Here is a 26,904-nt window from a genome sequence, read left to right as displayed (position 1 = left end):
GAGATTTGAGAGAATAAAGTGATTAACATTAGGCATCACAAAGTTCTTGAATGTCTTCCTCTATTTCTTTGTGCAATCTCATTAGCTATGAGTGGCTAATTGACCCGTTGTTGTTGGGGATTGATGTAGTTGCTTGAATCCATGTAACTCTTTACTGTTCTTATTCAATTAAAATTTTTATTTAGTTAATTGTTTTTGTTCTTCTCTTATTGTGTACTTTGGCTTGACCACCCTCTATGTGATTTAGGTATGTCAATAGGGCGGGGTAGGTGCAGTTTTTAGCACCCTTATCTCCAAGTTCATACTTTATACCTATCCTTGTCCCTGATACTTGATAGATATAAAATTTGTGTCTCATCTCCATCCTCGCAGAGTATCATGTATATTTGTACCTATCCAGAAATTAATTAAATATTTTTTTGCTAAAAAAAATAATTCCAATATAGATTAATAATTATAAAATTATATTAGTTAAGTTTCATCTAATATAAATTTAAAAATAGAGTAAGAATTACATAAATTACCATAGTTACTTTTTTCTTCAAAGGTAAATTAATGGAGACAAGTACGAAGTGGATAAATATATATCTATCCCCGTTCCCGAACTCAATTTAATAAATCGAGTATTACTCATACTCGTACACATGTCTAATCAAACTACGTATTCATTGTCAAAGTCAGGATAAGCTCGGATATTAGTCACAAGACGAGTTTATTTGTCATTTCTAACATGATCCCATAGAATTAGTTAAGGTTGAAAATCCCTTTTAAAACTATGATATGGAGAACAATACTAATAATGTTGATTACTAGGAATAGGATAAGAACTGGTAGTCAACTTTTTGACCTTCAATCTTAATGACGGTTGCTTAATTAACTCCACTAAGGGATTGGAAATTTTATTTAGGAACCTAGAATTTCTCATTTAAGGGACTAGGGTTAAAATGTTTAGTTGTTAAATTAACTTAATAATAACTGAAATTGAATAATAAATGGAATGATATGCTAAGAAAGGTTGGTGAAATCAATCTCTAACATCTCTTATTATAAATTTTTAATTATTTTTTAATCTGTCTTCTTATTCTTAAAATCCTAAAAATATTCCTTTACTTTTTATGTATTCTTCAAACAACATTTTATAAATTTCCCCTAATTAGCGTTTAATTAGATTATCAATCGTAATGTAAGTATATGTGGATTTGGTACTTGGACTTCTATTCATTTTAATATTTGCAAAAATTAATACATTTTCCAAAAGATTAACAAGCTAATGGGGTTGTTTCTAGTGACTTGTGTCCTATAATTGATTAATTTCAATTTGATGCATTTTAAATTCTACAAACTTTTATTTTTATTTTATCTTTATTTTTTTTATTTGATTTGATTTTTATTTTATTAGATCTCACTTGTTCTTTTCTAGATCATGATTTGTTTGTGCAAGGTAGAACTCAGGTTGCAAATATTCATAACAACCTGGAAATTAACTTGTTGAAAGAACGGCGCTAAGAGGAGGAAGAAATAAAAGGTGAGACAAAACACATCATCTCTCTGACCAATGGCAAAAGAAGAAAAGCAACATCTTCCACTGCCACCTCCACCAACACTAACAAGGGACTCACTGTTACGAGGGTAGAAGAGTCATTGGATAAAGAGTCACAGGAGAATGGTGATTGGGTGACAAACGAACGTGGGGAAACCGTTACACAAAATATACAGGTGGAAAAGAATGAGGAAATCAAAGCTGGCAGAAAAAGTGAGCGTACAAGGAAGCCCAATCAAATGTTGAAGGAATTTGTGTGGTGAGTGGGGGTATCTATATAGAGATCAGAGAGGAGGCAAAGAGGGGGGGTGGTTAGAATCTGTTTTCTCTCTCTTGGCCCTTAGGGGAAATTTCTTTTGTTCTCTGTATCTGCTACACTGCTTCAAGTGTTAGCCTTCATTTTTCATGCTGTAAGAAATCCATGCTACTATATTCATATATAATACGATACAGAGGTATTTCATTACGTAAATTGCTCCTTCTTATTTTTCTGGTTGCTTTTCTGTGAGCTTCTTACACTCACGAATTCAACAATTTCATTAGGCTTGTAGTTATAACCACACACTTTGAGATCAAGTTGGCGTTGTTGATCATATAAGAGGAACCAATTTTAGGGAGCGAACAATGAGGAGTACTCATAACCATCTCTTCGAGTTCATCATGATTTGCAAACCATGCAATATTAGGGTCGTGTGCCCGATAACACCATATGGCTGGTAGTGTCCCCTTTTTCACTCGTTGGAAAGGCCAACTATTGGTTGCAATAATTCTCGTCAAACAACTTCACCACATGGGAGGACTTGGTCAACAAATTTCTCAAGAAGTAATTCCTTCTTGAGAAGATCAAACAAACAACGATTGTCATCAATACCTTGTCACAAGAAGTTAATGTTATTATCAAAGGCTTGGAGTAGATACCGCTACTTGTTGAGGAAGTGTTTGAGCCATTATCTAGACAAGTTTGACTAGATGTGCACCCTTTTAGCTGGATTGATGTTACACACAAAGCTCATCCTATATGCCTTAGCTGGAGATGACATCAAATATAAGACGTCAAATGAAGCCACAATTATTATTTAGATCATAGTTGGCACTCAAAGTGAATCTCAAAGTTTAATATTTGCACCACTAAAACGAATTTCATAATTGGGGCCAAACAATGCAATTCTTATTGCCCAAAATAAACTCCTAATCCAATAGATCGAGGTGCTCAATAAGACATTCAAGATGCGTCCACGATAGATGCAACAAATGTAAATTTATGCACCTACACCCGCATCTATTTAATTACTACATTAGTGGATGTGAGACATGTGAAGACACACATCTTCAAGGTTGATGTGAGGTAAAAGTAGAAGAACCCCAACAAAAGGTTTACTATATGGGAGATCAAGGAAGGGATGGCAATAACCATACACGAGAGCATTTTTAAGGATTTTTTTTAATGAGAAAATTTTTAAAGTTTTTTTAACTTTGATTTTTATTTATTATAATTATTTATGAATTAAATTATAATAATTTAAAATAAATTATCAATAAATAAAAATAATCTTGTGCTACAACATAAATTATTTATCATAAATCTACGATATAATTTATATATTTAAAAATATCTTTTATTTAAAAATTTTAAATATAATTTATATCTTCAAACATAATATTTATTTATATATATAATTTATTTTAAATTTTAGCCGTATATAATAAAAATTCAAACTTTGCATTACATTTTATCAATCATATATTTAATATTTATAATTGTGTCAACTATTCATTTTAGTTTATATGCTTAAAAGTTCAATGTTTTATTCCATCGATATTTTAGCCTATATATATACCTATTTTTGTAGCTGTTTTACACCGGCCAAAAATTAACCACAAAGATTAAAACATGAAAATATGTTTATATATAAAGAGATAGAGAAAGGTCGGCCAAAACCTTGAATTTTGAAGTATATAAAAATTAAAAGCAAAAGTTGAGCCAATTTAGTCAAATATCAGGACCAAATAATTAATTTAACCAATGTAAAACATAGTTCTATAATATACAGAATGATAAAAAAAAATATATTAATATTGTAATATATTACAAAAAAAATATTAGTATAGTTAAGATGGGAAGAGAAACTATCATTATTGAAAAAAGATAGTACGGTGCATGTTTAGTACGTGAGCTAATTAATAACAATTGACAAATGTTATTAATAATGTCTACAGTGCAGTCAATTATTAAGGCTGTGCTAATGCAAATATTGAATTTGAATGAAATCGAATTTACGTTTGAATATAAGTTAGAAATGTTTTTAAATCTTTTTTTTTTGTTAAAAATAAAGATTAATATTTAATAAAAAATTTAAAAAATATATTTTTAGATTTATATTCAAACACCCTCTTAAAATAGTATTCAAACACCTTGTTAAAGTATGATTGAATCCAAAAACTACACAAATGAAAAACATTGATGTGATCATTTGGGGTTGCATCTCACATTGTCAATGATTTGATGAAAACTTGAAGATTGATATCCACACTGTAACCCGTTTTGCGGTAATAGTTGCAGTTGACTTTTCATTTTTCTTTCTTGGGTAGATTTGACTTTAATTTGCATTATTTTCTTAAAGTGTGGCTATGCAAAAGTGTCAAACAGAAATAGTGCATGCGCAGGAAAAATAGCGTGTCTCGACGTCACTGTTATGTTGTAGCTGAGAATTCGGTGATTTACATAACAACTCAATATCATTTTCGAGTAAATTAAAGAATGTTGGATAAACTCACCTACAAACAAGAAAATTCACGACATTTACACAAGTTTGAATATATCTTTAATGGCGGGTTGGTTACACCTGCAACCAAAATGGAAACTGAGCGTTTCGTGGTTTAAAAATGTCGAATCCTGCCTCAATCATCATTTGTCAGGACTATTCGGAGTTAGTTCCTTGACTTGGACAAGTCATTTAGTACATGTCGCTATTCCAGGATCCAGAAGAGAAAACGTTCGATGGAATAATGATTATCAAGTTGTCTCAATATAATGGACTTGATTTCTTATTGAATAAACTTAATCTAAACCTAATATTGAACTCAACTCTATCCACTTTCAATCCTGCATAAAATTATCCGAATGATCAGCTCAATGAAAGAAAGTTAATGTAGCTCTATGGTACTCTAGATGATTAAGGAGTCCCATGAGAGATAAGAAAATCCTAAGTTGTTCACAAACCTACTAAACAAATATGGCCATAAAATGGGATATTCAATGTGTTAATTTGCAGCCTTGTGCACTTTTCAAGCTATGAACGGAATTAAAAATCTTAATTTACACATAGTCAAAATGACATAAAGGTGTCAAATTTTAAATTTAATCTAATTTAGTATGATGTCTTTTGATTATTTATTTACTAAAAAATTTATATTTTATAAGATCATTATTATTACTATTTCACAATTATCATCAATCTCTTTTATTATCATTATCTTTATCGTTGTCACCACCACTTTGTTATTGTCATGTGTCAATATAAAAAAAATTGTTGGGAAAGACAAAATTGAATAACTCAAACTAGAAAGGTCAAACATTGTAGGTAAATAATTATCTTCTTTAAGCATGCTAATATGAGTTCAATTATCTAATTATGCATATGGAAAAGATTTTATTGAGAGAGACAAAACTCATTTCAATAATCTATCCATGTTAAAAAGAATTATTCTCCAATTACTAATTAGAGAATATATGTTGTAAAAAAAAAAGTTGAATAGCCCAATAGATCTAATGCACTTTGTCACCCTTAATTTCTAACATAAAAAGAAAATTAAAAATGTATAATACCAACCTCTCTCTAAAGAGGGAAATGTTATTGACTCTTAAAGATTTTACAAAATATATAATTCCCTTCATGGAGCAAGTCACTTTGCCTCATTTAAGCCCACTCTACTCATATCTCATCATAAGCATTGCAAGGTGGGTTTGCTCGCTCAAGAGATATGGGCCAAAAAATATAGCCCACCAAAAATATAATAAAAAATAAAAAGTTTGTAATATATTAGAAATAATATGTAATATATTGAAAGTAAAAAGAGAAGAAAAAAAAGAAGTTAAAATACATCACGATAAATAGTTTTTCAATGTATAGTTGGTTACGAAAAGATTTCATGAAATAATTCATAATATATTTATTCAAAATCTTATTTGATTCATATTAATATAGTAATTCTTATTTGAATATATTACACATGCATCTAAATATAGTAATTCTTATTTGAATGTAATCTTAATTACATGTGATCAAATAAGTGAATATGTATAAAATTTAAATTGACAAATGAGTTACATCTTATTATTAGTATTTTATTTACATAATCATGTATGTTTTTATTTATACACACACAAAAAATGTGTTTTTTTTATTTGAATTATGTACGCCATCATTTATTAGAGAATATCCTACTTAAATTAGGGAAGATTACTATGAGAGATAAAAATTCCTCCTTTGAATATTTAATGTAACTATTATCTACATATTTACAATTCAAACTCTAAATAATTAACTAAACTAAAATTAAAAATATAAGCATATATAAATCAATAAAAATATTAATTAGAAAAGGTCAAAGGGTTAGGCAACACTAGCCCACCATCTATTTTTTAACGAGCCAAAACACAGTAAGCTATGCAAGTCCAACAAGTGAATTCCAAGCTCAACTTGCAAAGTTAGTGAATTAAACTAAATAATCCAAGCTAACAAGGTCTAACATAATTGGTAGATAACTTAATTATTTAAACATGTTAATAAAAGTTTGATTCTCTATCATATGTATCAATTAGATATCGATGAGAAAAAAAAAACAGATAGCCCAATAAATCAAACTTATTTTATATGTCACCCTTCATTTCAACGTAAAAAAAATAAAAATAAAAAATTAGAATTTAAATATATTTTTAATATTTTAAATGTGAGATAAATTTATTTTTGGTCCATTAAATTTTAAATTATTATTTTTAATCCTTGTAATTTTCAAAAATCTTGTCTTAGTTTCTTAGGTCACCAATAACATCCAAAAGTAATAAATTGGTACAATTATGTAGTATTAGTTGACTTTAATATGTTTTCATTAATAGGGATACCAATATGTAAATTTTATGCGATAATATTTAATAGAATTCCTAACAAGTTAAATTTGAGTACAAGAATTAAAATAAGATTTTTTGAAATAACAAGAATTAAAAAGATCAATTTTTAAATTTGATAGATTAAAAATAAATTTACTTTATAATTGAAGAACTAAAAATATATTTAAATCAAAAATTAAAAATGTATCTCATTGAAAAGGAAAATGTTATCTACTCTTAAGTATTTTACAAAATAATTTTAACAAAGTTATTTAATACTAGAGAAAACTCACAAATCATTATCTAATTCAAAAAATCAATGCCAAAACTAATAATGAACGTGACTTAAATTGGATCTTATACCTAATCCCAAATCCATCCATCCTCATCCCAATCTCCCACTCTAAGGGAGCTTTTGTTTTGTTGTTGGGAGTTATCCTTTCTTTCACATTTATAGTTTGACCAAAACGCAACCAACCTTAGGGCACGCCTATGTACGTCCTTCCATTGTTTCTTTCCAATCCCAAACCCAAAGTTGTCCACGTTCACAACATCATCAATCGAAGGATAATAGTTCAGTGAATCCCACCACTCCACAATGTTGACCACGACCCACCAAGTCACTTTCTCTACTTTTTGTGAACACTAGTGAAAGATCAATGCCCCACCCACAATTAATACATGTAAGCTTGCCCTTAGAGGTTGATGAGTGAAAGAAACACCTAGTTCTGAAAAAAGAGCACAAGCCACAAAGGGAAAGATCACAAGTGGATAAGGACTTGCACTCCAAGTGCCACGCGTTGCCAAATGGAGCATGCAAACGCATAAGCTAACTTATTGCTTTGCCTTTTACTTTTCGTACGTCCTTCTTGATGTGATCACATCTTAAGGTTAAGTTACTTTTTCTTAATTGGTGTTTAAATTAATAAATTGTTTTTTACTTCGTAAAAGCACACACTCTTTATATCATATTTGAAAAGCATCTATAACTATAAGATCCGTACACTAATTTTACTCGCAATAACGTAATTAATGTTAGCATGATGTGTTTTCGCATATGATATGTTGAAATTGAACAAAGAATTTTTTACCAAATATATTGTTTTGAGTCTCTTGACAAATTGAGTGTAAGGTCTTAACAACTACACCAATTTATTGGTTTTCTTTTCTTGACATGGATATTTTTCGGTCTATTAAATTAAAAATTAATCATATGCGCAATATTATAATTATTACTAATTCGATGGATTTTTACACAGTAAAGATCGAATGTTATTTTGTTAGTAGATCATCTGCACAACATAAAAATGGATAATAGTATCTAGCCATTATTACAATTCATCTACACATATTATTATAATTCATGTTCATTGATTATTAGGGTGTGCAAAAAAATCTAAATTTTCGATTCATTTTGAAAAAAATTCGAATCGAATCACTTTATAAAATCAGTTCAGTTATCCGATCCATTTTTACAAAGTGGATCGGTTCGGTTCGGTTTGGTTTTTTAAAAAAACCGATTCATATATGAGTAAAAAGTGGATAGCTACACTGCACCGAACCGATCCAATTTCAAAAAAATTTATCTATATTTTAAAAAAATCAAACTGATCCACTTTATAAAAAATGGATCGGTTAACCGATCCATTTTTATAAAACGATTCGGTTCGGTTTGGATCGGTTTTTTTTTGAAAAAATTGATCCATGAACACCCCTATTGATTATTTGACTACATAATAAATTCATATTAAAGAAGTTAATAATACGATTAAAAATTCATATAAATTAAGTGAAATTTTGATTATCAAATATATAATTAAAAAAGTAATAGTAAATCTATATTATAACGAGGATAGACAAATACACTCCTTAATTTGAAACATTACATATAAATATCCAAATTATTTGTATTTTATCCTCCTAATTTTATGTATTTGAGTCTAGACTCTTAATTTTTTACTTAATACAAATAAATAGCTTAAACTTTTATATTTTATCTTTCATAATTTTATATATTTTGAACTTACAAAATTTAATGTACTCACGAACTCATGAGGGTGTCTGCAAAGGGTTTTTCTTGGACCACTATTTCCAATTTTCCCACCAACGTAAAAACAATTTTCTTGATTCTCGTTTTTCCACTTGGACACGTGTTCACCACCCCCTTGAAAAAATTAAACGTGAAAAATGATAATGACTAGGATTTTAGAACACACACACGCTTTAAGAAGAAAGAAGGAGAGAACCTTTGTTTTGCCCACCTTTTTTTTTTGATAAATTATTACAATGAACTAACGCGTGTTTGCCTTATCTCAATGCCAACTACACATTCAAGAAAATTTAGCAACAAAGTTGACTAATCAAAAAAACCACTTAAAATGCTTTTCAGGATATTTTGATACAAATAACAATAAATTTTGATCGTATATAACAATATAAGAAGTCTACAAATCAAAAAAAATCATTTAACAAAATTGGGGAACTAATAAAGTCGGCAAATTAATTAAAATGCTTTTTAGGACAAAATTTTATAAAAATCAATAAGTTTATAATAAATAGAAACATGTGATTAAATGTAAACAAAAAAAATATTTAAATTGTCAAACCATTTTAATTAAACTCATAAACAAATATCCATAAAAGAAATCTGACATTAAAAGCATAAAAAATCAGTGGCCATTCCAAAGAATGATAAACACAGGTTACACTTGTGTTTAGGCTTCGAAATTTAATTTGCCAAGACTATTATAGTAAGCGATATTTCAATAATTAATTAAATTGTAGATATTTTGCGATACAAAGGTGCTTGATTATTTTGAGTTTGTTTATCATGATCACGGAATATTCCGAGGTTTCTTTTGTGAACAGAGTTCAATCCGCGTCCGTACGGGAAGTAGATTAAGGTTGTCCGCATAATGATCATTTTTTAATTGCAACGTGGCACATTCAGATAGGTTCAAACCGAACTCGACAAAGATTTCATCGCAAATGCCGTGACTCGCTTGTCCCTATATAATAACTGTCACCTCTTCATATTTTCGAAATAAAAAAGAGAAAACGAAGCACAAGCTAGCTAGAAAAAAAAAAAAAAAAAAAAAGGTTATTAGATTCACTTGTTGAATCTCTTGATCATAATCGAGGTTCGTTGGATTGAGGAAAATGAGAGTTCCAGAGAGAGACCCTCTTGCACAATTGAGTTTACCACCTGGGTTTAGGTTTTACCCTACAGATGAAGAGCTTCTTGTTCAGTACCTTTGTCGCAAGGTTGCTGGTCACCATTTTTCTTTGCCAATCATTGCTGAAGTTGATTTGTATAAGTTTGATCCATGGGTTCTTCCAGGTAATTAATCAATTATAATTGGGGCTTGAAACAAATATAAAAATAGATTTGAAATAGAAGCACACTACTTTAAAAAAAAAAAAAATCATAATTAATTTGAAAAAAATCAAACCATCTTATTTATATAAATGTATTTTAAAATTTGATTGATAATTAGGTTTGGTACATTGCACCATTTTTAAAATGATAAAATAAAATTAAATAAAAATAATTTATTTATGCTTTTCGTATCTTATAATTTAGTGATTTAAGGTATAATATAAAATGTTTGTGTATTGTTAATGATCATTGTGTTTTTTATTTTTTATTTTTTACTTTTTGATTATTATATATACTATTAAAATAAATGTCAGTTATCAAATAATGTTTCATAATTAAGTTTTTTATATGACAATTATAACTTTTTAATACTTTTGAGTTGAGTTCTATGTTAATAAAGTAAATAATTTTTTTTTTATCTTTTATGATATGTTTGTTTACTTAATTAGTCTCTTAATTAATAATTAGTAAAATATTATTAATTTGTCCCTAAAGATTACATTAATCATGATTTTGTTTGTAAATTTGAAAAAAAAACATATTCTTTTAAAAAAAATTGGTTTAAAACTAGTTTAGCCTTGATTTGGTTTTGAAACCTCTTGCAAATCTCTTTATAAAAGAGATTTGATTTTGAATTGGTTTATTGATGTGGATCAAATGGTACTTAAATCGGTTCAATTTAGTAAAATAGTTTAGTGTGATTTTTTTAAAAAGATTGAATTATGCACACTCCTAATTAAAATAAGTCCATTAGCATTTTATGCACCAAAATGAGTGTTTTTTTAATTGAATGTGGTTATGGTGACGTAGGTAAGGCTGTGTTTGGAGAGAAGGAGTGGTACTTTTTCAGCCCTAGAGACAGGAAGTACCCTAACGGTTCAAGACCAAACAGGGTTGCAGGTTCTGGGTATTGGAAAGCCACAGGCACAGACAAAGTCATCACCACTGAAGGTAGAAAAATTGGCATAAAAAAAGCACTTGTTTTCTACATTGGCAAAGCTCCCAAAGGCTCCAAAACCAATTGGATCATGCATGAATATCGCCTTCTCGACTCTTCAAGAAAAAACAATCTCGGAACCACAAAGGTACACACATACATACTTACCAATACCATGCATGGTTAAAAAAAAATTCCCTTCCCTCGTCTTTCAACCTCACCAAAATATCATAATTTTATAAGTGTCTAACAAGCCACAATTGTGAAAGCAATAGTAAGAGTTTTAGAAATTTTGTGATATCACATCAATTATGATTTGTTTCACTATTAGTTTAAATTTGTACGTTGTTAATTTGATGCAGCTTGATGATTGGGTTTTGTGTCGTATCTATAAGAAGAATTCGAGTGGCCAAAAGGTTGGGGCCAATTTACGGGACAAAGAATGCAACAATGGGTCGTCACCTTATTCATCGTCCCATATAGACGACATGCTTGAATCATTGCCCGAAATCGATGATCAATGCTACATGTTACCACAAGATGAGAAATTCGGATTTCAAAACATGGGAACCGAAATTTTCTCTGATTGGGTTAACCCAACGGATATGGATTCGACTTCTGAATTCGGATCGGGTTACCAAACTCAAGGGATAATGAATTATAATTGTAATGACTTATTTGTCCCTTCCATGTCACCCCCATTTGGCCACGTGGATTTCTTGGTAGGGACACCAACCGTAGAGGAGTTCCAGAGTGGCATGAGAACCCAACGGGTCAATGGAGCGGAGTGCTTTCAGCCGAATACGAATACCCGATTGTTACCCGATTCAGCCGACCCATTTGGGTTCGGGTACTTGGGTCATGGGTTTGAGTCACGAGACTAAAGGATCTGGAATTTTATTTTTATTTTTATTTTTGTAAATAATTGGGGATTCTAATTTCTATGGCCATTGCAATGGTTTTTGTTATTGGCTCCCAAAGTGGAAAGGGAAAATGTAGTTTTAGTCATGTTTTGCGGCTAGAGAACTTGGAGGTTGGCACTTGGCACATACATTGAATCGATATGAAATTGATGAAGTACGCTATGTTGATTGCATGCACCACAACCACAATCGCATGGGAATGCTGAAATTAATTGTTTACAAGACGTACATTATTGAGCTTAACATGAATCACGCTGTACTTCAAAGTTCAAAGCATTGGCAGCTGTTTTCCAAAGTTTGGTTTAGATGTTTTATTGTTCCATAGCATTGGTGTCGACAACCTGATTAATTATTACCAAGTACTGAAAATATGTTACCTACCCTTTGTTATAAACTTGTCTAAACTTGTCTTGCCTGGCTGATTGTGAAAAGTGACATCGACGTGTTAAATGAAATCCTGTTTAATGTGTGATACAAATGGATTTGGATGTAGTTGAAACTGTAGTACAAAATTTAAACAGTAAATTAATTCCTACATTTAAATTTATCAAAATATAAGAGTTGGTGCAGTTTAGATTGGTCCCCTAGTCTAGGTTCAGACCTCTCATCATATCTATATGTTTGAAAAAAAGAAAAACAATGCAACATTAAATATATGAAAATATAATATTAATGTAAGAATAACCACTTAATTTCATCATGAAAGATGGTAAAGGTAATCGATAAGTTTTTTTAAAAAAAAAATTGTGATATCTGGATTACTAAATTTTAATTTTATTATGCAAATTAGTTATTTTGTTATACTAGTTATTAATTTTGTTTATTTTTTGAATAGTCAATAATTAAGTGTCAAGTTGACACTTATTCTCTCTCCTAATTGGCTATTTTCTCTCCTAATCACGTAATATAAGATTTTGATATTTTCTAATCAACAATGAACATATTGTTATGTTTAAATATTTTGAGTATGAGTGTTTTGGTTAAAATAGGTTATTATTGGATTTCGTGAGATTTCTTGAAGTTAAATTTTTTTTATCTCAATTATCCTTAAATTTTCTTTACTGTTTTGACTACATGTTTAAGATTGTAAATCATAAATTATTAAATTTGAAGTTTAGCAAAAAATGAATGTTCATTATAAAAGATCTCAAATAAGAATGTGTCAATAAATTATGAGTTCTTACACTATGTTTGATGAATTATAAAACTTCCCCAACAGAAGTGGGAAATAGTTTAGTGGTAATGTCCTAGGAATTTCTTTTTCACTTAACCTTTGTTACTTTGACAATATTAGGTGACTTTCTTCTTCAACGATGTCTCAAATGAAACCCTTATCTTGTAGAAATGAGATTCATGTCTCACATAAATTAGTTTTTTAGGTGAAATGAAATACAAGAATGAGATTCGGTGAGAAAAATAAATTATTTAGACGTGACTTTAGTTATTTCTAAATTAAATTAGAAATTAAACCTTATTTCATGTGTCTAAATCTATCTAATTTGTAACTGTTGTATGTTAGCTGAGAGAGAAAATACATGCAAACATATGAGACTAACAAAATTAGTAATTATAATAGAATAATTAACTTATATTTAAAAGTTAAAATTTAAGAATACAAATAACACAAAAAAGAAAATCTTTTAAAAATTTATCGAAGATTTTTACTATTTTTTCATGGACTAAATTGAATGTATGTAATATGGTGAACGAATTCAAAATCTTGATAGTCAAAATTAATTACTGAAGTACAAAAGTATATTCCAAATGATCCGTATTCACAGTGTAAAAAGTTGTTAGACTTATCCGATTGTTAAACGTGACCTGTCTCCGTTATCTTAATTATAGGAGTGCCTATACATATATGTTTCATCAACTTTCCCATTGAGGAGTGAGGCCATACAAGAAGATACAGTAGTATTTTTGGGATTTGTCTCAATGATACATTCCAGCAAAGAATGTGATTTTCCATTTAAATTAACTACGCCATTTTACGATTAATTGTTTACCTGATGAACACTTTTACCAAAATGATCTAAATAAAATATTACAATTGGACTTTACATTAAAAATGTTCATTGCATATATAGTTTAGTTCTGTTTTAAAATAATAAATAATTTCAACCAAACATAAGCAATATATAGTTTGGTGTAATTCATAATCTTAACTAAACAATTCAATCCAATATTTTGCAAATCAGCTTGGCGGTTTAATTTATTTTTATAAGATTTTTAAAATTATTTTATTATTATTATTATTATCAAATATGAGCTATATAAAATTTAGAATATACAAACAAGATTATTTATTTGGGGATGGACTTCGAAGTGAGCAATATCAATTGCATTTTATAGTAAAGAAAAAATAATAAATAATTAATTATATTTTTGTATGATAATACCATGATTTTTTAAAGAGTAAAATTGAGTTTGAGTGTTACCCAAACATAAGTGGGTGATGTAGCATCTTATCCACTCTCCCAGTCTCATCTAATGCTTAATGAGCCAAAAGTGAAAAGATGGGATTGAATATGTGTGAAAGGGAATGGGCCAACAGTCAAAAGCCGAACCACACAAGCATAAGTGACAAGTGTGTCCTAGGTTTGGACTTCAATATTGAATTTTGAACCTTGACCACTTTTCAAATCAAACTTGAACTCAAACTCAACTTCACCCTTTTCATTGGCTAATTATCAGATATTGTACCTGGTTTAATTCTTAGATGCTTTTTCATTTTATTTTTCCGATTAAATGTTGGGCCCCAATTCTTAAATGATTCCAATGCTGATAATAAGTGCTTTTAATTTGTTGTGGTTATCTCTATCCTTAGTTGAAGCTTTCACTCACTTGCGTGCGATGGTTTAGGTGCCCTTTTCATTATTCCACCCTTCGTTTCTTGCACGTGTTTGCAACGTGACCCCTTTTGTCTCTATATTTTAATTATTATTTTTCTGGATTTTTTCCTTTGACCAAAGAAAAACCCTTTTGTTGTTTCATGGCCGCAAATAATGGACATGTTGTCTTTTTCTTTTCCTCTGTTACTCATCGTTGGGATATTTCTATGGTCCTTTACATTTTATGAGGTTAATTTCCCTTGTGCCTCTCCCATTAAACGTGTTTCAAACGTGCAAGCTAAGAGCATGGAATTCGTGAAAACATGCACGCATGTTTGTACACGTACGCGTTACTTACACCCACGTGTCCGCTTCTGCGGTATACGTCCTTTTCAACTTTAAAAGGGTTGGATCATGGTTCATGGTTCATGGATCCTGGTCATCTTTTATTTTCACAGCTATGTTTTATAAATAACATAAATATTCACATTTTTAACTACGTCTTAACTAGAGGGTAGCATCCCATTCCTTCAAGTGTGTCCTAGGTGTTTTGACCTTGAATTTTGAACCTTGACTACTTTTTTTAAACAAACTTAATCCACTCAAACTCGACTTCGCCCCTTTTCATTGGCTAATCAGATATTGTACCTTGCCTTCATTCTTAGATGCTCTTTTTTTTTTATCTTTTTTTTTTTTTTTTAATTTAATGTTGGGCCCCATTTCTTAGATGATGCCAATGCCGAGTGCTTTAAATATGTTGGGGTTGTCTATCTATCTATAGTTCAAGCTTTGAGACTTGGCTTCGTTTCTTCCCCGTGTTTGCAACGTGACTCCTTTAGTGTATATCGAAAAAAAAATATTGTTGTTTCTCTATTTGATTGAGGAGAATGGGAGTTCCAGAGAGAGACCCTCTTGTACAATTGAGTTTACCACCTGGGTTTAGATTTTTTCCCACCGATGAAGAGCTTCTTGTTCAATACCTTTGCCGCAAGGTTGCTGGCCACCATTTTTCTCTGCCAATCATTGCTGAAGTTGATTTGTACAAGTTTGATCCATGGGTTCTTCCAGGTAATAATCGATTACGATTAAGCCCATTTGCATATTATGTACCAAAATGAGTTATTTTGTTTTGTTTTGTGTTGTTTTAATTGAAGTTTAAGTGTGGTTATGGGAGTGTAGGTAAGGCTGTGTTTGGAGAGAAGGAGTGGTACTTTTTCAGCCCAAGAGATAGGAAGTACCCTAATGGTTCAAGACCAAACAGAGTTGCGGGTTCTGGGTATTGGAAAGCCACGGGAACCGACAAAGTCATCACCAATGAAGGTAGAAAAGTTGGCATAAAAAAAGCACTTGTTTTCTACGTTGGCAAAGCACCCAAAGGCTCCAAAACCAATTGGATCATGCACGAGTATCGCCTCCTTGACTCTTCAAGAAAAAACAACCTCGGAACCACAAAGGTACACATTTAAATCACAACTCTAAGTCATGGTTTTAGAAGTGTCTACAATTGCATGCATGTTAGTTGAGATTAGTTACTAAAAAATCACTTCTACAACCCCAATCGTGAAATTTTTTGCTATCACATAATTACACATGTCATGATTTGTTTCATTCTTAATTAAAACTTGTTTGTTGTTAATGTGATGCAGCTTGATGATTGGGTTTTGTGTCGTATCTATAAGAAGAACTCGAGTGCACAAAATGTTGGGGCAAGTTTAGGGGCTAAAGAATGCAGCAATGGGTCGTCGTCACCTTCTTCATCGTCCCACGTGGACGACATCCTCGAATCATTTCCCGAAATTGATGATCAATGCTTCACGTTGCCACGTGTGAACTCACTTAGAACAATGCAACAAGATGAGAAATTCGGGTTTCAGAACATGGGAACAGAGTTTTTCGCGGATTGGGTTAACCAAACAGAGCAGGATTCGGTTTCCGGATTCGGGTCGGGTATGATGAACTATAATTGTAATGACTTATTTGTCCCTTCCATGCCATCATTGTTCAGCCACGTGGATTTCATGACGGGAGCACCGACTGAGGAGGAGGTCCAAAGTGGCATGAGAACCCAACGGGCCGACGGGCCCAAATGCTTTCAGTCCAACCCGAAGGCCCAACTCCTATCGGGCCAACTAGACCCGTTTGAGTTCGGGTACATGGGTCAGCAATTCGGGTTACGAGGGTAGTGGTGTAAATAATTGGGGTTTCTAATTTCTATGGCCATTGTAATGGTTTTTGTTATTGGTGCCCAAAAGTGGAAAGGGAATATGCTTTTCGGTATGTATATATACCCGTGCCTACGTATACGTATACGTATACGTATATGTGTATGTGTACGTTTATGGTGTATACATCCTTTTCAACTTTAAATATCAAGTTATTGGGCTTGAATTTGATCTTGGTTCATGGATCCTGGTCATTTTTATTTTGGCTCTCTAATTATTAATTAATAATTGTTTCTGGATAATAATATGTATAAAGCTATGTTTTATAAATCTTCACATTTTAACTATGTCTTAACTGTTTGTTACAGTTAAGTTAATTCGGACAGGTATATCTGTTATAGATTTAACCTGAAAGTTATAATGTGAAGTTAATCTTCTTTAAGTAACAATTTTGAACAATTAAGTTGTGTCATACACTTATTGGAATCATTATGTAAATTGGAATGTTATTGATAATGAACGGTCACGAGTGGCTACTTATTTCGTCACTGTAATTTTTATTTGGCTTAATTATTTTTTATTTTTAAATATTTTAATTGTATAATTTTGGTATTTAAGATTTTAATTCCCTCAAATATTATATTTATATAATTTTGATTCTTCAAGTTTTAATTATGTAATTTTAATTTATTAAAAATTTAAAATTTTAACTTTTCTTATTAAAAATTTAATAATTTTAAAATTAGTATATATATAATGCTTTAAAATAATACAATTGTTAACTTATTTAAATTGCACATATTATAATTTTCATTCATATATCAAATCATATATTTATTATAACTAAATAAATAAATTATATTTTTTTTTTTGGTTCGTCTCTAAAGTATCCACCGCCGATAGCAGTGACTAATCTCCTCGCTACGTTGGAGGCACCTCAAAGGGTGGGATCATAGTTTTAAAAATAAGACCGGTCATCGAACCGGTTAAGATACTAGGTCAGTGGGTCAAAGGTTGAACCGGTGGGTCACTAGTTGAACTGCATGACTCGATTTTTATTAAAAAATATTTATATTAAATATATTTTATACTTATAAATTTTAATAAATTCATATCTTATTTTAAATTTCAATTTTTCTATCTTATTTAAAATTATTTTTATTTTTATTTTGTAAAAAAACACATAAAAAAAATTACATGTTAAACGGTATATTAATACAAATTAAAAATATAAATAATATGTACATATATAATATGCTTGCAATTAATATCACAAAATAATATATGTAATATTTACATAAATATTGCATTATTAAATATATAATTTAAAATTAATAATATACTATAAAAGTTATTTAAGTTGTATATATTGCAAACAAATATATTAGAACAAGTAGTCATTGTTATATTTAATAAGACTTCTTGCTTTTTCATTAAGAGATTCAATTTTCATTATTATTTTTGTGATTTATGGTCCCTTAAAAAAATTTTTAAAAAAAAATAAAAAAAAGAGGTTGAACCGGTTTGACCCACCGGTTCACTGGTTGAACCGGAAAATTGACTGGTTCAATCCGGTTTGAAACGGGTTGACTGCATAACCGATCCAACTTCAGAGTCGAATCGGCTGGACCACCGGTTCCCGGTCCAACCGGTCCGACCGGCCGGGTCGGTCCGGGTTTTAAAACACTGGGTGGGATAGCTGGCCCCAAGATTTAACGCGGCTGCATACACAAGGTAGGATTCGAACCCCTGACCTTGCTTAAGCGTGGATCAACCCCTACCGCTGAACCAGACGCTTGGGATTAAACAAATTATATATGATTAATATTATAATATTATTCATATATTTATATATTAATACTATTAGTATATTTATAGTCATATTAATAATTTTATAATATAAATTATTTAGTATACGTTAACATATATTTATAAAAATATAAATATATTATATGAGATGAATATATTAGGAAAAAATTAATAAGAAATATTAATATATCATTTTACTTCATTAGTGTCGCATCAAAATAAATTATTAAAATTAAATAATTCAATACTTGAAAAACTAAAATTATTCAATTAATATTTAAAAGACTAAAATTACACATATGCAATTATTGAAATATTCAAAATGCATTTAAAATTTTTAATTTTATTTTCACAAAACTTGAATTAAACTAATTCATTAGAGATGATTTAATTCAATTCTTTTGATATATATATATATATATATATATATATATATATATATATATATATATATATATATATAAAATAGAGGAGATTAAAATTAATTGGATTGAATAGCTATTTCTTTTAACCAAAATAATGTTATACTACTTTCATTTTTATATATAAAATTCTTATAACTAAATTACTTTAAAAAGTTTTTTAATTTAGTTAATAACATTAAATTTATTAATAATTTGAATTTGAATCAATTCTAACTATCATATTAGTTTGAATTTTAAAAAATTATAAATCCAAACAATATAGTTTAAATATAAGATTTTTATTCTCAAGAATTGAAACAATCCAACCCATCCAATTAAATAAATCTCTTTATTTTTTTATATTTTAAGAATATGTTTGGGTTGTGAGATTTAGTGCTTGTATGATTTTTTTTATTGATTATAATTGATTACAAACTCTTATTATGAGTATATGATGAAAGGATAGTGTGTCTTGTAAGCTACTCAATGTAATTTATTATTTTTTTATTTAAATAATTTATTATAGGTCAAGTTAAATTAATTTTAAAAGTTTTTTAATTTAGTTAATAACATTAAATTTGTTAATAATTTGAATTTTAATCAATTCTAACTATCATATTAGTTTGAATTTAAAAAAAAATTATAAATCCAAACAATATAGTTTAAATATAAGATTTTGATTCTCAAGAATTGAAACAATCCAAAATAAATCTCTTTATTTTTTTATATTTTAAGAATATGTTTGGGTTGTGAGGTTTAGTCCTTGTATGATTTTTTTTATTGATTATAATTGATGACAAACTCTTATTGTGTGTATATGATGAAAGGAAAATGTGTCTTGTAAGCTACTCAATGTAATTTATTAGTTTTTTACTTAAATAATTTATTATAGGTCAAGTTGGTTCATGTTCAATAGGTAATAAATTTCTTAAATTATTTCTAAACTCAATTATAATCAATTAAAGAAAAATTACCTAATTCAACCCAATGACTCAACCTAACCCGCAAAAATATAATTGGGTTAATTCAGATTGGATAGATTCGTGGGGTGAGTCATTGCACATTCACACCCCTAATTAAATATGTAAGTTAATTGTATTTAAAATTTATAATGTTTTTAAATTTGTTGAAAAATGATATATATATATATATATATATATACATATATTTAAATAGGAGAGATCTATTTATTATAAAAGTAAATTTTGGTAGAATTATTTTACTAATAACTCACGTTCTACGTCAAATTTCAATAATGCAATAAAATTTTTAAAAAATTAATGCATAAATTAAGTCTACATATTTTTAAAAATTTAAAAATTATTTAAATTTTCATTCATTAATTCGAATGGATAGATATTCCTAAAAATATTTTATATGTTGATTTAAACTTATATAAAGAAATATTAAATAATTTTTAAATTTTTTAATAATTTATAGATTTAATTTATATATTAAAAAATTTAATTCAATAATCATTAAAATTTGATATTTTTATATAAATTATTAAATAAAATAAATTTATTTTTAAAATAAAAAAAAATCCCTCTTTATTTTAGTTGTGATATTTTGAGATTCACAAAAATTAAGATAATTATTATGATGTAAAAAGTATATAAATAAAAATTGTAATGATGAGCCCTTACATTAATGATATTAATTTTAGTTCATCCTTTCGTCCTTTTCGGCGGCCTTTTGTAAAGCTATGCAAAAGTAGCTCATGATTAGCGCTAAACATGTCTTTTAATATGTACATAGGTCACGCTCGAGTTTTTTTTTTTTTTTTTTTTTTTCTTTTTTTATTTCTTGAAGACCTTTTGTAAAGCAATGCAAAAGTAACTAAAAAGAAAAAAAAGTACTCTTATAATGATTTTTTTTATAATTTATTTTTTTTCTTTATTTTCTCCATTACATCATTCATTTTAATGCTTTTGTAATTTTTTTCATCAGCTCTCTTCCGAGTTATATAATTTATTGTATAAAAGCATTATTTGTGTCGTTATAAATCTAAAAAAAACTTGAAGAGAAAGAGAAAATGAAGGTTATTGCACTGTCATTAGTATGGATATTCTAAATCCAACTAACTCAAATAAAAAAATTAAAAATCAACTCAAATATAAAAAATTTGATAGAAAATAAAAAAAATAATGATTGTTTGATTTTTTAAATATTTTTAAATTGTATGAGTTGATTTGATTTGGGGTTTGAAAATGTGAAATCGGCTGAAACTAAATGAAACCACTATATATAAGTATGTTTTTCTTTTCTCAACACATACCTTATTCAAAATGACATAAGTTTAACGTAATATGTACTAGAATGTAAATTTATATTTCAGCAACACTTTTTTCCTTTAATTTCAACAGCAGGCAGCCAAACAAGAAGTAATATATATATATATATATATATATATATATATATATATATATATATATATATTGTAGCATATGATTGTTTTATTTTAAAGTTTATTGTTTTTATTTTAAGTTCAATAACTATTTTATTTTAAGTTTATTAACTATTTTATTTACTTTATGTATATTGCAGTTATATTTGCCTTTTTATGTTGAAGTTTTTCATTTATTTTGGTGTATGTAAAACAGAGACTAAGGTTATAATTACCTTATTAGCATAAAATAAAGCAATGCTCTACAGTGAAAACGTCACGTTGAATTGATAAATATATATATATATATTAATATTAATACCATAATTTTAAAATCTTAAATATCGAATCAAACTAAATTTTAAAAAATTATTTGATTTGGTTAAGATTTCCTAAATATTTAAATTAAATTAAATCATACCGCACTTAATTTTTTTTATTTAACTCTAATGACTTTTCAGTTAAAAATTAAATCAAAATGGTACCACAGACACTCTTATTCATAAGAGATAACAATTGTTAAGATTATGAAAGAGTACTATTGTAATTTCCATGTGTTTTTATGCCTACTTTTAGAAAATAAAAGTATCTTGTATCTAACTTCATATTTGCAAATAACTACTTTAATTTCTTTCTCCCTACATGTTGGGTACATGCATCCTTGTATCTCCATTCATTATCCGCAATTTTTTTGTTGTCCCTAAGTGAAATTTATATACAAAATTTAATTTAATATAATTTGTCAATTTTTTTTAAAACTAATGAAATTATTAATCAGAGATATATTATTAAGTTACTATTAATATATAAAAGAAAGCTAAATTAATTTCATTTATCTTTTTAGGGTACCATGTTATATTAGTACGATCAGTATCAACTAATTTTGTGAATAGCTATTTATCCTTTAACATGGTTAATGCAACACCTCAATTTTTTTTAAAAATTATATTTATTAAAATTTTAAGATTTTAAATTAAATAATATGTATTTTGAAATTAATGGACTAAAAAGTGAGTTTTAAAAATATAAGAGTTATTTTGTTTTCTTACCAATAAGTATTGGGCTTTTGTCTTTGTGAGCACAACTCATTCTTTTAGAGTTAATTAAACTTTGAGGCTTAGTTATTTCATAACACGCTCTTTTTGTCTTGCCTCTTTAAAGAATCATCGTATCATTAGAACTACAAATAAAGGAGAAAGATCTTAAGGAGAAGATCATAATTTTGTATCCTTACTTTTGCAAGAGTGTTTTCTAGGTAAAAGCAAGTGAATTATCTCGCACATAAATGTGAACTATAATATAAGTAGTCGGGTTATCCCTCAATCCCATATTTTTTTTTTTATTTGGTTATGTCATATATGTGACTTAGTTTTTTGGATAGGTTGTGAACACCCTAAAACTTATAATTGTCTTTTTAGTTGATTGAATGGTTTGTTCAATTGATTATTTTTCTATCATTGTTTGATATCATTAATGATCTTTATAATTTATGGTTAAGTGTATATGAGGTTATGATTGATTGAGAAGGGTTACGTAAATTCAAATTTGGTTATTATTTTGTGGGTTCGCACTAAGTACAAGACCCATAAAAGTGTAAGTTTTTGTCTTTACTCCTCTAGCACTAAGCGTGACAAGTATCTCACACAACACCAAAGTCTTTGGCGCTAAGAGTGGAAATGCACGATAAGTGTTGGAACCACAAAGAGTAACCGTTAATTGAATGTTAAGTGAGCCTTGTCTCACTAAGCATCATTTTACGTAAGTTTATTTTTTTGTGCTTTGGCACTAAGGGAAAGAGAGTCTCACTAAGCACTATAACCATAATGAGTAAAAATAATTTTGACACTAAGTACAAGTTGGTTCGTGCTAATTGTGACAGTGATACTCAATGCCTTTGGGGCTAAGCGAAGGATACTCCATGCTAAGTGTGATTTCCCTGGAAAGTGAGTTGTGTGATTTGAGAATTAAGAATGAGAATTAAGCCTCACTTTTATATGTATAATTAAGACTTGGGAATAGTTGAGATATGAGACCCAAGAATTGAAACTTGGGATATGAGTTACTAAGATGTTATGATTTGCATGTGAAATAATCGTTGTATGAGATGTGCATCATAAACATAAAATTGAATTTTGAGGTACAAAATTGAATCATATGCTATGGAGGTAACATTAAAGATCTTTAGATATGGATCTTAGGGATCTACTTGGTTTGAGATTTTTCTATTGTTCATGTTGAGGTTGAAGTACCTTAGCACAACTTTGTAACCTCAAGCCCTTGATGAATATCACCCTAGTTGAGAATATTTGATGTAGAGTTACTAAACCCAGCTCGAGTAAGCTGATTAGATTGGTCAAATAGGAGTTGAACCAATAGATGAATTGAGTCAATATTAGAGTCAAATGTGTTATTGGCTTAGTAATATGTCATTAAGCCGACCAAAAATTTAACATTACATAGATGAGAATCAAATCCACATCCCAAACTTTATACCAATGTAGCTTATCAATAACCACTAAACCACTAAAGTTATTTGTTCATACTGTGACATAAATAATACACATTCACAGAATCACAGGTTCATGTGATTTGATTAATAACCATCAACTCAGTACATTGAAAGTTATCCAACAACCAAACTCATGAGTCAATGGTCGATCCGATTTTGATGAAATTGGTTTGATGTTAGACACCCAGGCCATGGTTATTCTGACAACCAAACTCGTAGGCTATTCTCTATGAAATTTGATATTTGAGAATAATGTCACATGCATAATCACGTTAAAGGCTAGAGACGAATAACATAACGTTGTCATTATTATCTACATGGATGCATGTATTTGTACAATATTGTGATATTGTTATGATATTATATTATTTTTTATTATTTTTTTTATTGTGACTAATCTCCAACGTAGCGAGGAAATTAGTCACTGCTATTGGCGGTAGATATTCCAGGGACGAACAAAAAAAATATTATTTTTTATTGTTTGCCTGTTAGTTCACACTTCGAGTATGTGAGAGATATATCTAATAACACCATATTTTATTTTTATTTGGACCAATGTCACTTGAATCCCTACAAGAAATGTTACATATAGTGACATAAAAAGTGTCACTATAAGTACAATATATGTAGGTATATGTCTACTTGACATATAATTACATATAATTTTAGTGTTGATTTTGAATAAGATTTAACAACATATTTTACGTGTCACTATAATGTATACCCACACTTTTTAATAATATACCAACATATATTATAGTTATTGTGTGGGTAAAAATAATTTTTAGTGACATGTATAGTGTGTCACTATAGAGTGTGTGTCACTATATGACAATTTTCTTTTAGTGAATGTGAGGATTGTTATGATGTTGGTGTCAGAGGACACTAGTACATAATACACCTTTTACGTCGGTCATTTTAGGGGTTTTTACGTCAGAAAAACTTTCGACGTTGAGACATAAATTTACGTCGGGGCGCAAAAACCGATGTAAATTTACGTCGGACGTGCCAAGGTCCGACGTAAAAAAGTTATAAAAAATTTAAAAAAAAAAAGAATACTATCTTTTGATACAGTTTAATATTTTTAATGAAAGATGAATTAATTTTGGAAGTTAATTTATATTTTATATGTTAGTGCGTGATTTATTTTTATAAACGTCTAATAAAAAAAATTAATCTACCAAAATAAATGAAATATACCAAAAAAAAAAAACTTCTAATAAAATTTGATTAATTTAACACATTGCCCTATTTATTTATTTATATGATTGACCATATGGTGAATTTAATAAGTCTAGTGACGTATTCAACTGAAGTTTATTATTTCTCTCTCTTATAGTTTTTATTTTTATTTTTATAATATGGTTTTATGATATAATATATTATATATATCATACCTGTGTACACCAATGATCTTCTCGTAGTCTGAAGGCCGAACGAGTGCTCCAATCCGATGTGAATAGAGGGGTTGGTACCTGCAAAAGGCACTCCAACGCTCAAGTCAGGACAAACACAGATATCTAGGATAATTAATGAACAGTGACGTTACCTTTTGACCTGAGCTATTTATACTGACATTTATGGGCCCTGGACCCCATGGGCCCTGCAACGTATTTACCGTATCAGGTAATACACCTTAATCATCTGATTAACCCCTAATCACGGGTTAAGAGCAATGAGTAATGATAGTTCGGTCCTGGTGGCCGATTGCCGTTCGGCCACCAAGTACTGCCATTCGGCGGCCGACCAGAGGTGGTCGAACGCCCCTACCCGTACACTGCCCCCCAGCCTTGAAGGAAGGTGAGGCTTTCTTCAAGAGTAGAGCAAGGACGGTTGCCAGGGTAAAGTGAACGGTTGCATAATCGTAACCGTTAGATCTCGGAGATCGAACGGTTACATCTTCTCTTAAATCTTGAAATTTCCCGCCTCTTTTTGAGCTTATAAATAGGTTGAGTGGTAGGGCCATTCGCACGTATTGCTCTCATCCGAATTGTGGTAGCCGAAGGTTTGAGAAGCCGATCCGAAGAGCGATTGTGGTTTTGAAAAGAAATTGGTAAGTTTTTATCGTCATGTCTAATACTTCATCGAGCTCTTCGGTCAGCAGCTCTCGGTCGTCTGCGTCCGAGGGGTCTTCGTCCAACGCCTCAAGTCGTTCTAGCATGGTTCGGTCCCCTACCGATGCTGAAAGGCCGGATGAAAGTCTTTCTTCATCAGGAGAGACTTCTATTAGTGGGAGCGAAGAGGTCCAACAAAAGACAAAGCGCGTATCAAATCGGCAGCGGTACGGTCCGTCCGAAGTGTCAGGTTATGAATGGGTAAACGGGGAGGTGACCTCCTATTACTCGCGTTACCGAGACACGGGCATGATTACCAACTTGTTGGATTACACCAAATGCTTGAATTTTGGCGCCGCCGAGGAACCCTATCCGATTGGGGTTCGGTCATGCCGGAATAATGCCTTTCCGAACCCGGATACGGTTTGCCTTGATCAAAGTGGTGCAAAGATGGAATCGTTTTATATGTACGACTGCCTCATTCGGGATCTCAAAGTCAAGCTGCCGTTTGATGAATTTACTATGGGGGTGTTGAGGGTGCTGAATGTTGCCCCTACCCAATTGCACCCGAACAGCTGGGCGCAATTGCAAGGTTTCAAACATTTGTGTAAGTGTGTCAACATTAAGCCTTCTCCGCTCCTCTTTCTATATTTCTACTCGTCCCGGCCTTCTATATTGGCGAAGTGGCATTCCTTAAGCCGAATAGGCGATCGACTACTGTTGGATAGCTTTACTTCGTCGTACAAAAATTTCAAGGCTGGATTTTTCCGAGTGACCATCAGGCCTAATGGACGACGCTTTTTCTTTAACAAGGACGATAAGCCCTTGTTTCCTCTGTACTGGACTCGAGCCCCTCGACCGTA

The 26,904-nt window shown here is 29.9% G+C and overlaps 2 protein-coding genes across 2 annotated transcripts; both read left to right on the top strand.

Annotated features, from left to right (window-relative positions):
• The first annotated feature begins 9,685 nt into the window (after positions 1 to 9,685).
• On the top strand, positions 9,686 to 12,301 carry LOC109793035 (NAC domain-containing protein 72). The gene is made up of 3 exons (XM_020352500.3): positions 9,686 to 9,987; positions 10,837 to 11,111; positions 11,326 to 12,301. The coding sequence occupies exons 1-3, from the start codon at positions 9,807 to 9,809 to the stop codon at positions 11,845 to 11,847; spliced, it is 978 nt and encodes a 325-aa protein (XP_020208089.1). The 5' UTR covers positions 9,686 to 9,806; the 3' UTR covers positions 11,848 to 12,301.
• Positions 12,302 to 15,243: 2,942 nt separating this feature from the next.
• Positions 15,244 to 17,110, top strand: LOC109793034 (NAC domain-containing protein 72). Its single transcript, XM_020352498.3, has 3 exons — positions 15,244 to 15,785; positions 15,897 to 16,171; positions 16,364 to 17,110. The coding sequence occupies exons 1-3, from the start codon at positions 15,605 to 15,607 to the stop codon at positions 16,898 to 16,900; spliced, it is 993 nt and encodes a 330-aa protein (XP_020208087.1). The 5' UTR covers positions 15,244 to 15,604; the 3' UTR covers positions 16,901 to 17,110.
• Positions 17,111 to 26,904: the final 9,794 nt, after the last annotated feature.

Source organism: Cajanus cajan, chromosome 8, assembly GCF_000230855.2.
Source record: "Cajanus cajan strain Asha chromosome 8, NIPB_CcT2T_4, whole genome shotgun sequence".
In the NCBI taxonomy this organism is placed as follows: Eukaryota; Viridiplantae; Streptophyta; class Magnoliopsida; order Fabales; family Fabaceae; genus Cajanus; species Cajanus cajan.
The sequence above is the reverse complement of the archived record's forward strand: the minus strand, read 5'-3'. Positions and strand labels throughout refer to the sequence as shown.

What these genes read in the sequence shown, in the direction of transcription:
- LOC109793035 (XM_020352500.3), top strand. Translation starts at nt 9,807, where the DNA reads ATGAGAGTTCCAGAGAGAGACCCTCTTGCACAATTGAGTTTACCACCT. An exon ending in TGATCCATGGGTTCTTCCAG is followed by an intron (nt 9,988 to 10,836) that starts GTAATTAATCAA and finishes ATGGTGACGTAG; the next exon opens with GTAAGGCTGTGTTTGGAGAG. An exon ending in ACAATCTCGGAACCACAAAG is followed by an intron (nt 11,112 to 11,325) that starts GTACACACATAC and finishes AATTTGATGCAG; the next exon opens with CTTGATGATTGGGTTTTGTG.
- LOC109793034 (XM_020352498.3), top strand. Translation starts at nt 15,605, where the DNA reads ATGGGAGTTCCAGAGAGAGACCCTCTTGTACAATTGAGTTTACCACCT. An exon ending in TGATCCATGGGTTCTTCCAG is followed by an intron (nt 15,786 to 15,896) that starts GTAATAATCGAT and finishes ATGGGAGTGTAG; the next exon opens with GTAAGGCTGTGTTTGGAGAG. An exon ending in ACAACCTCGGAACCACAAAG is followed by an intron (nt 16,172 to 16,363) that starts GTACACATTTAA and finishes AATGTGATGCAG; the next exon opens with CTTGATGATTGGGTTTTGTG.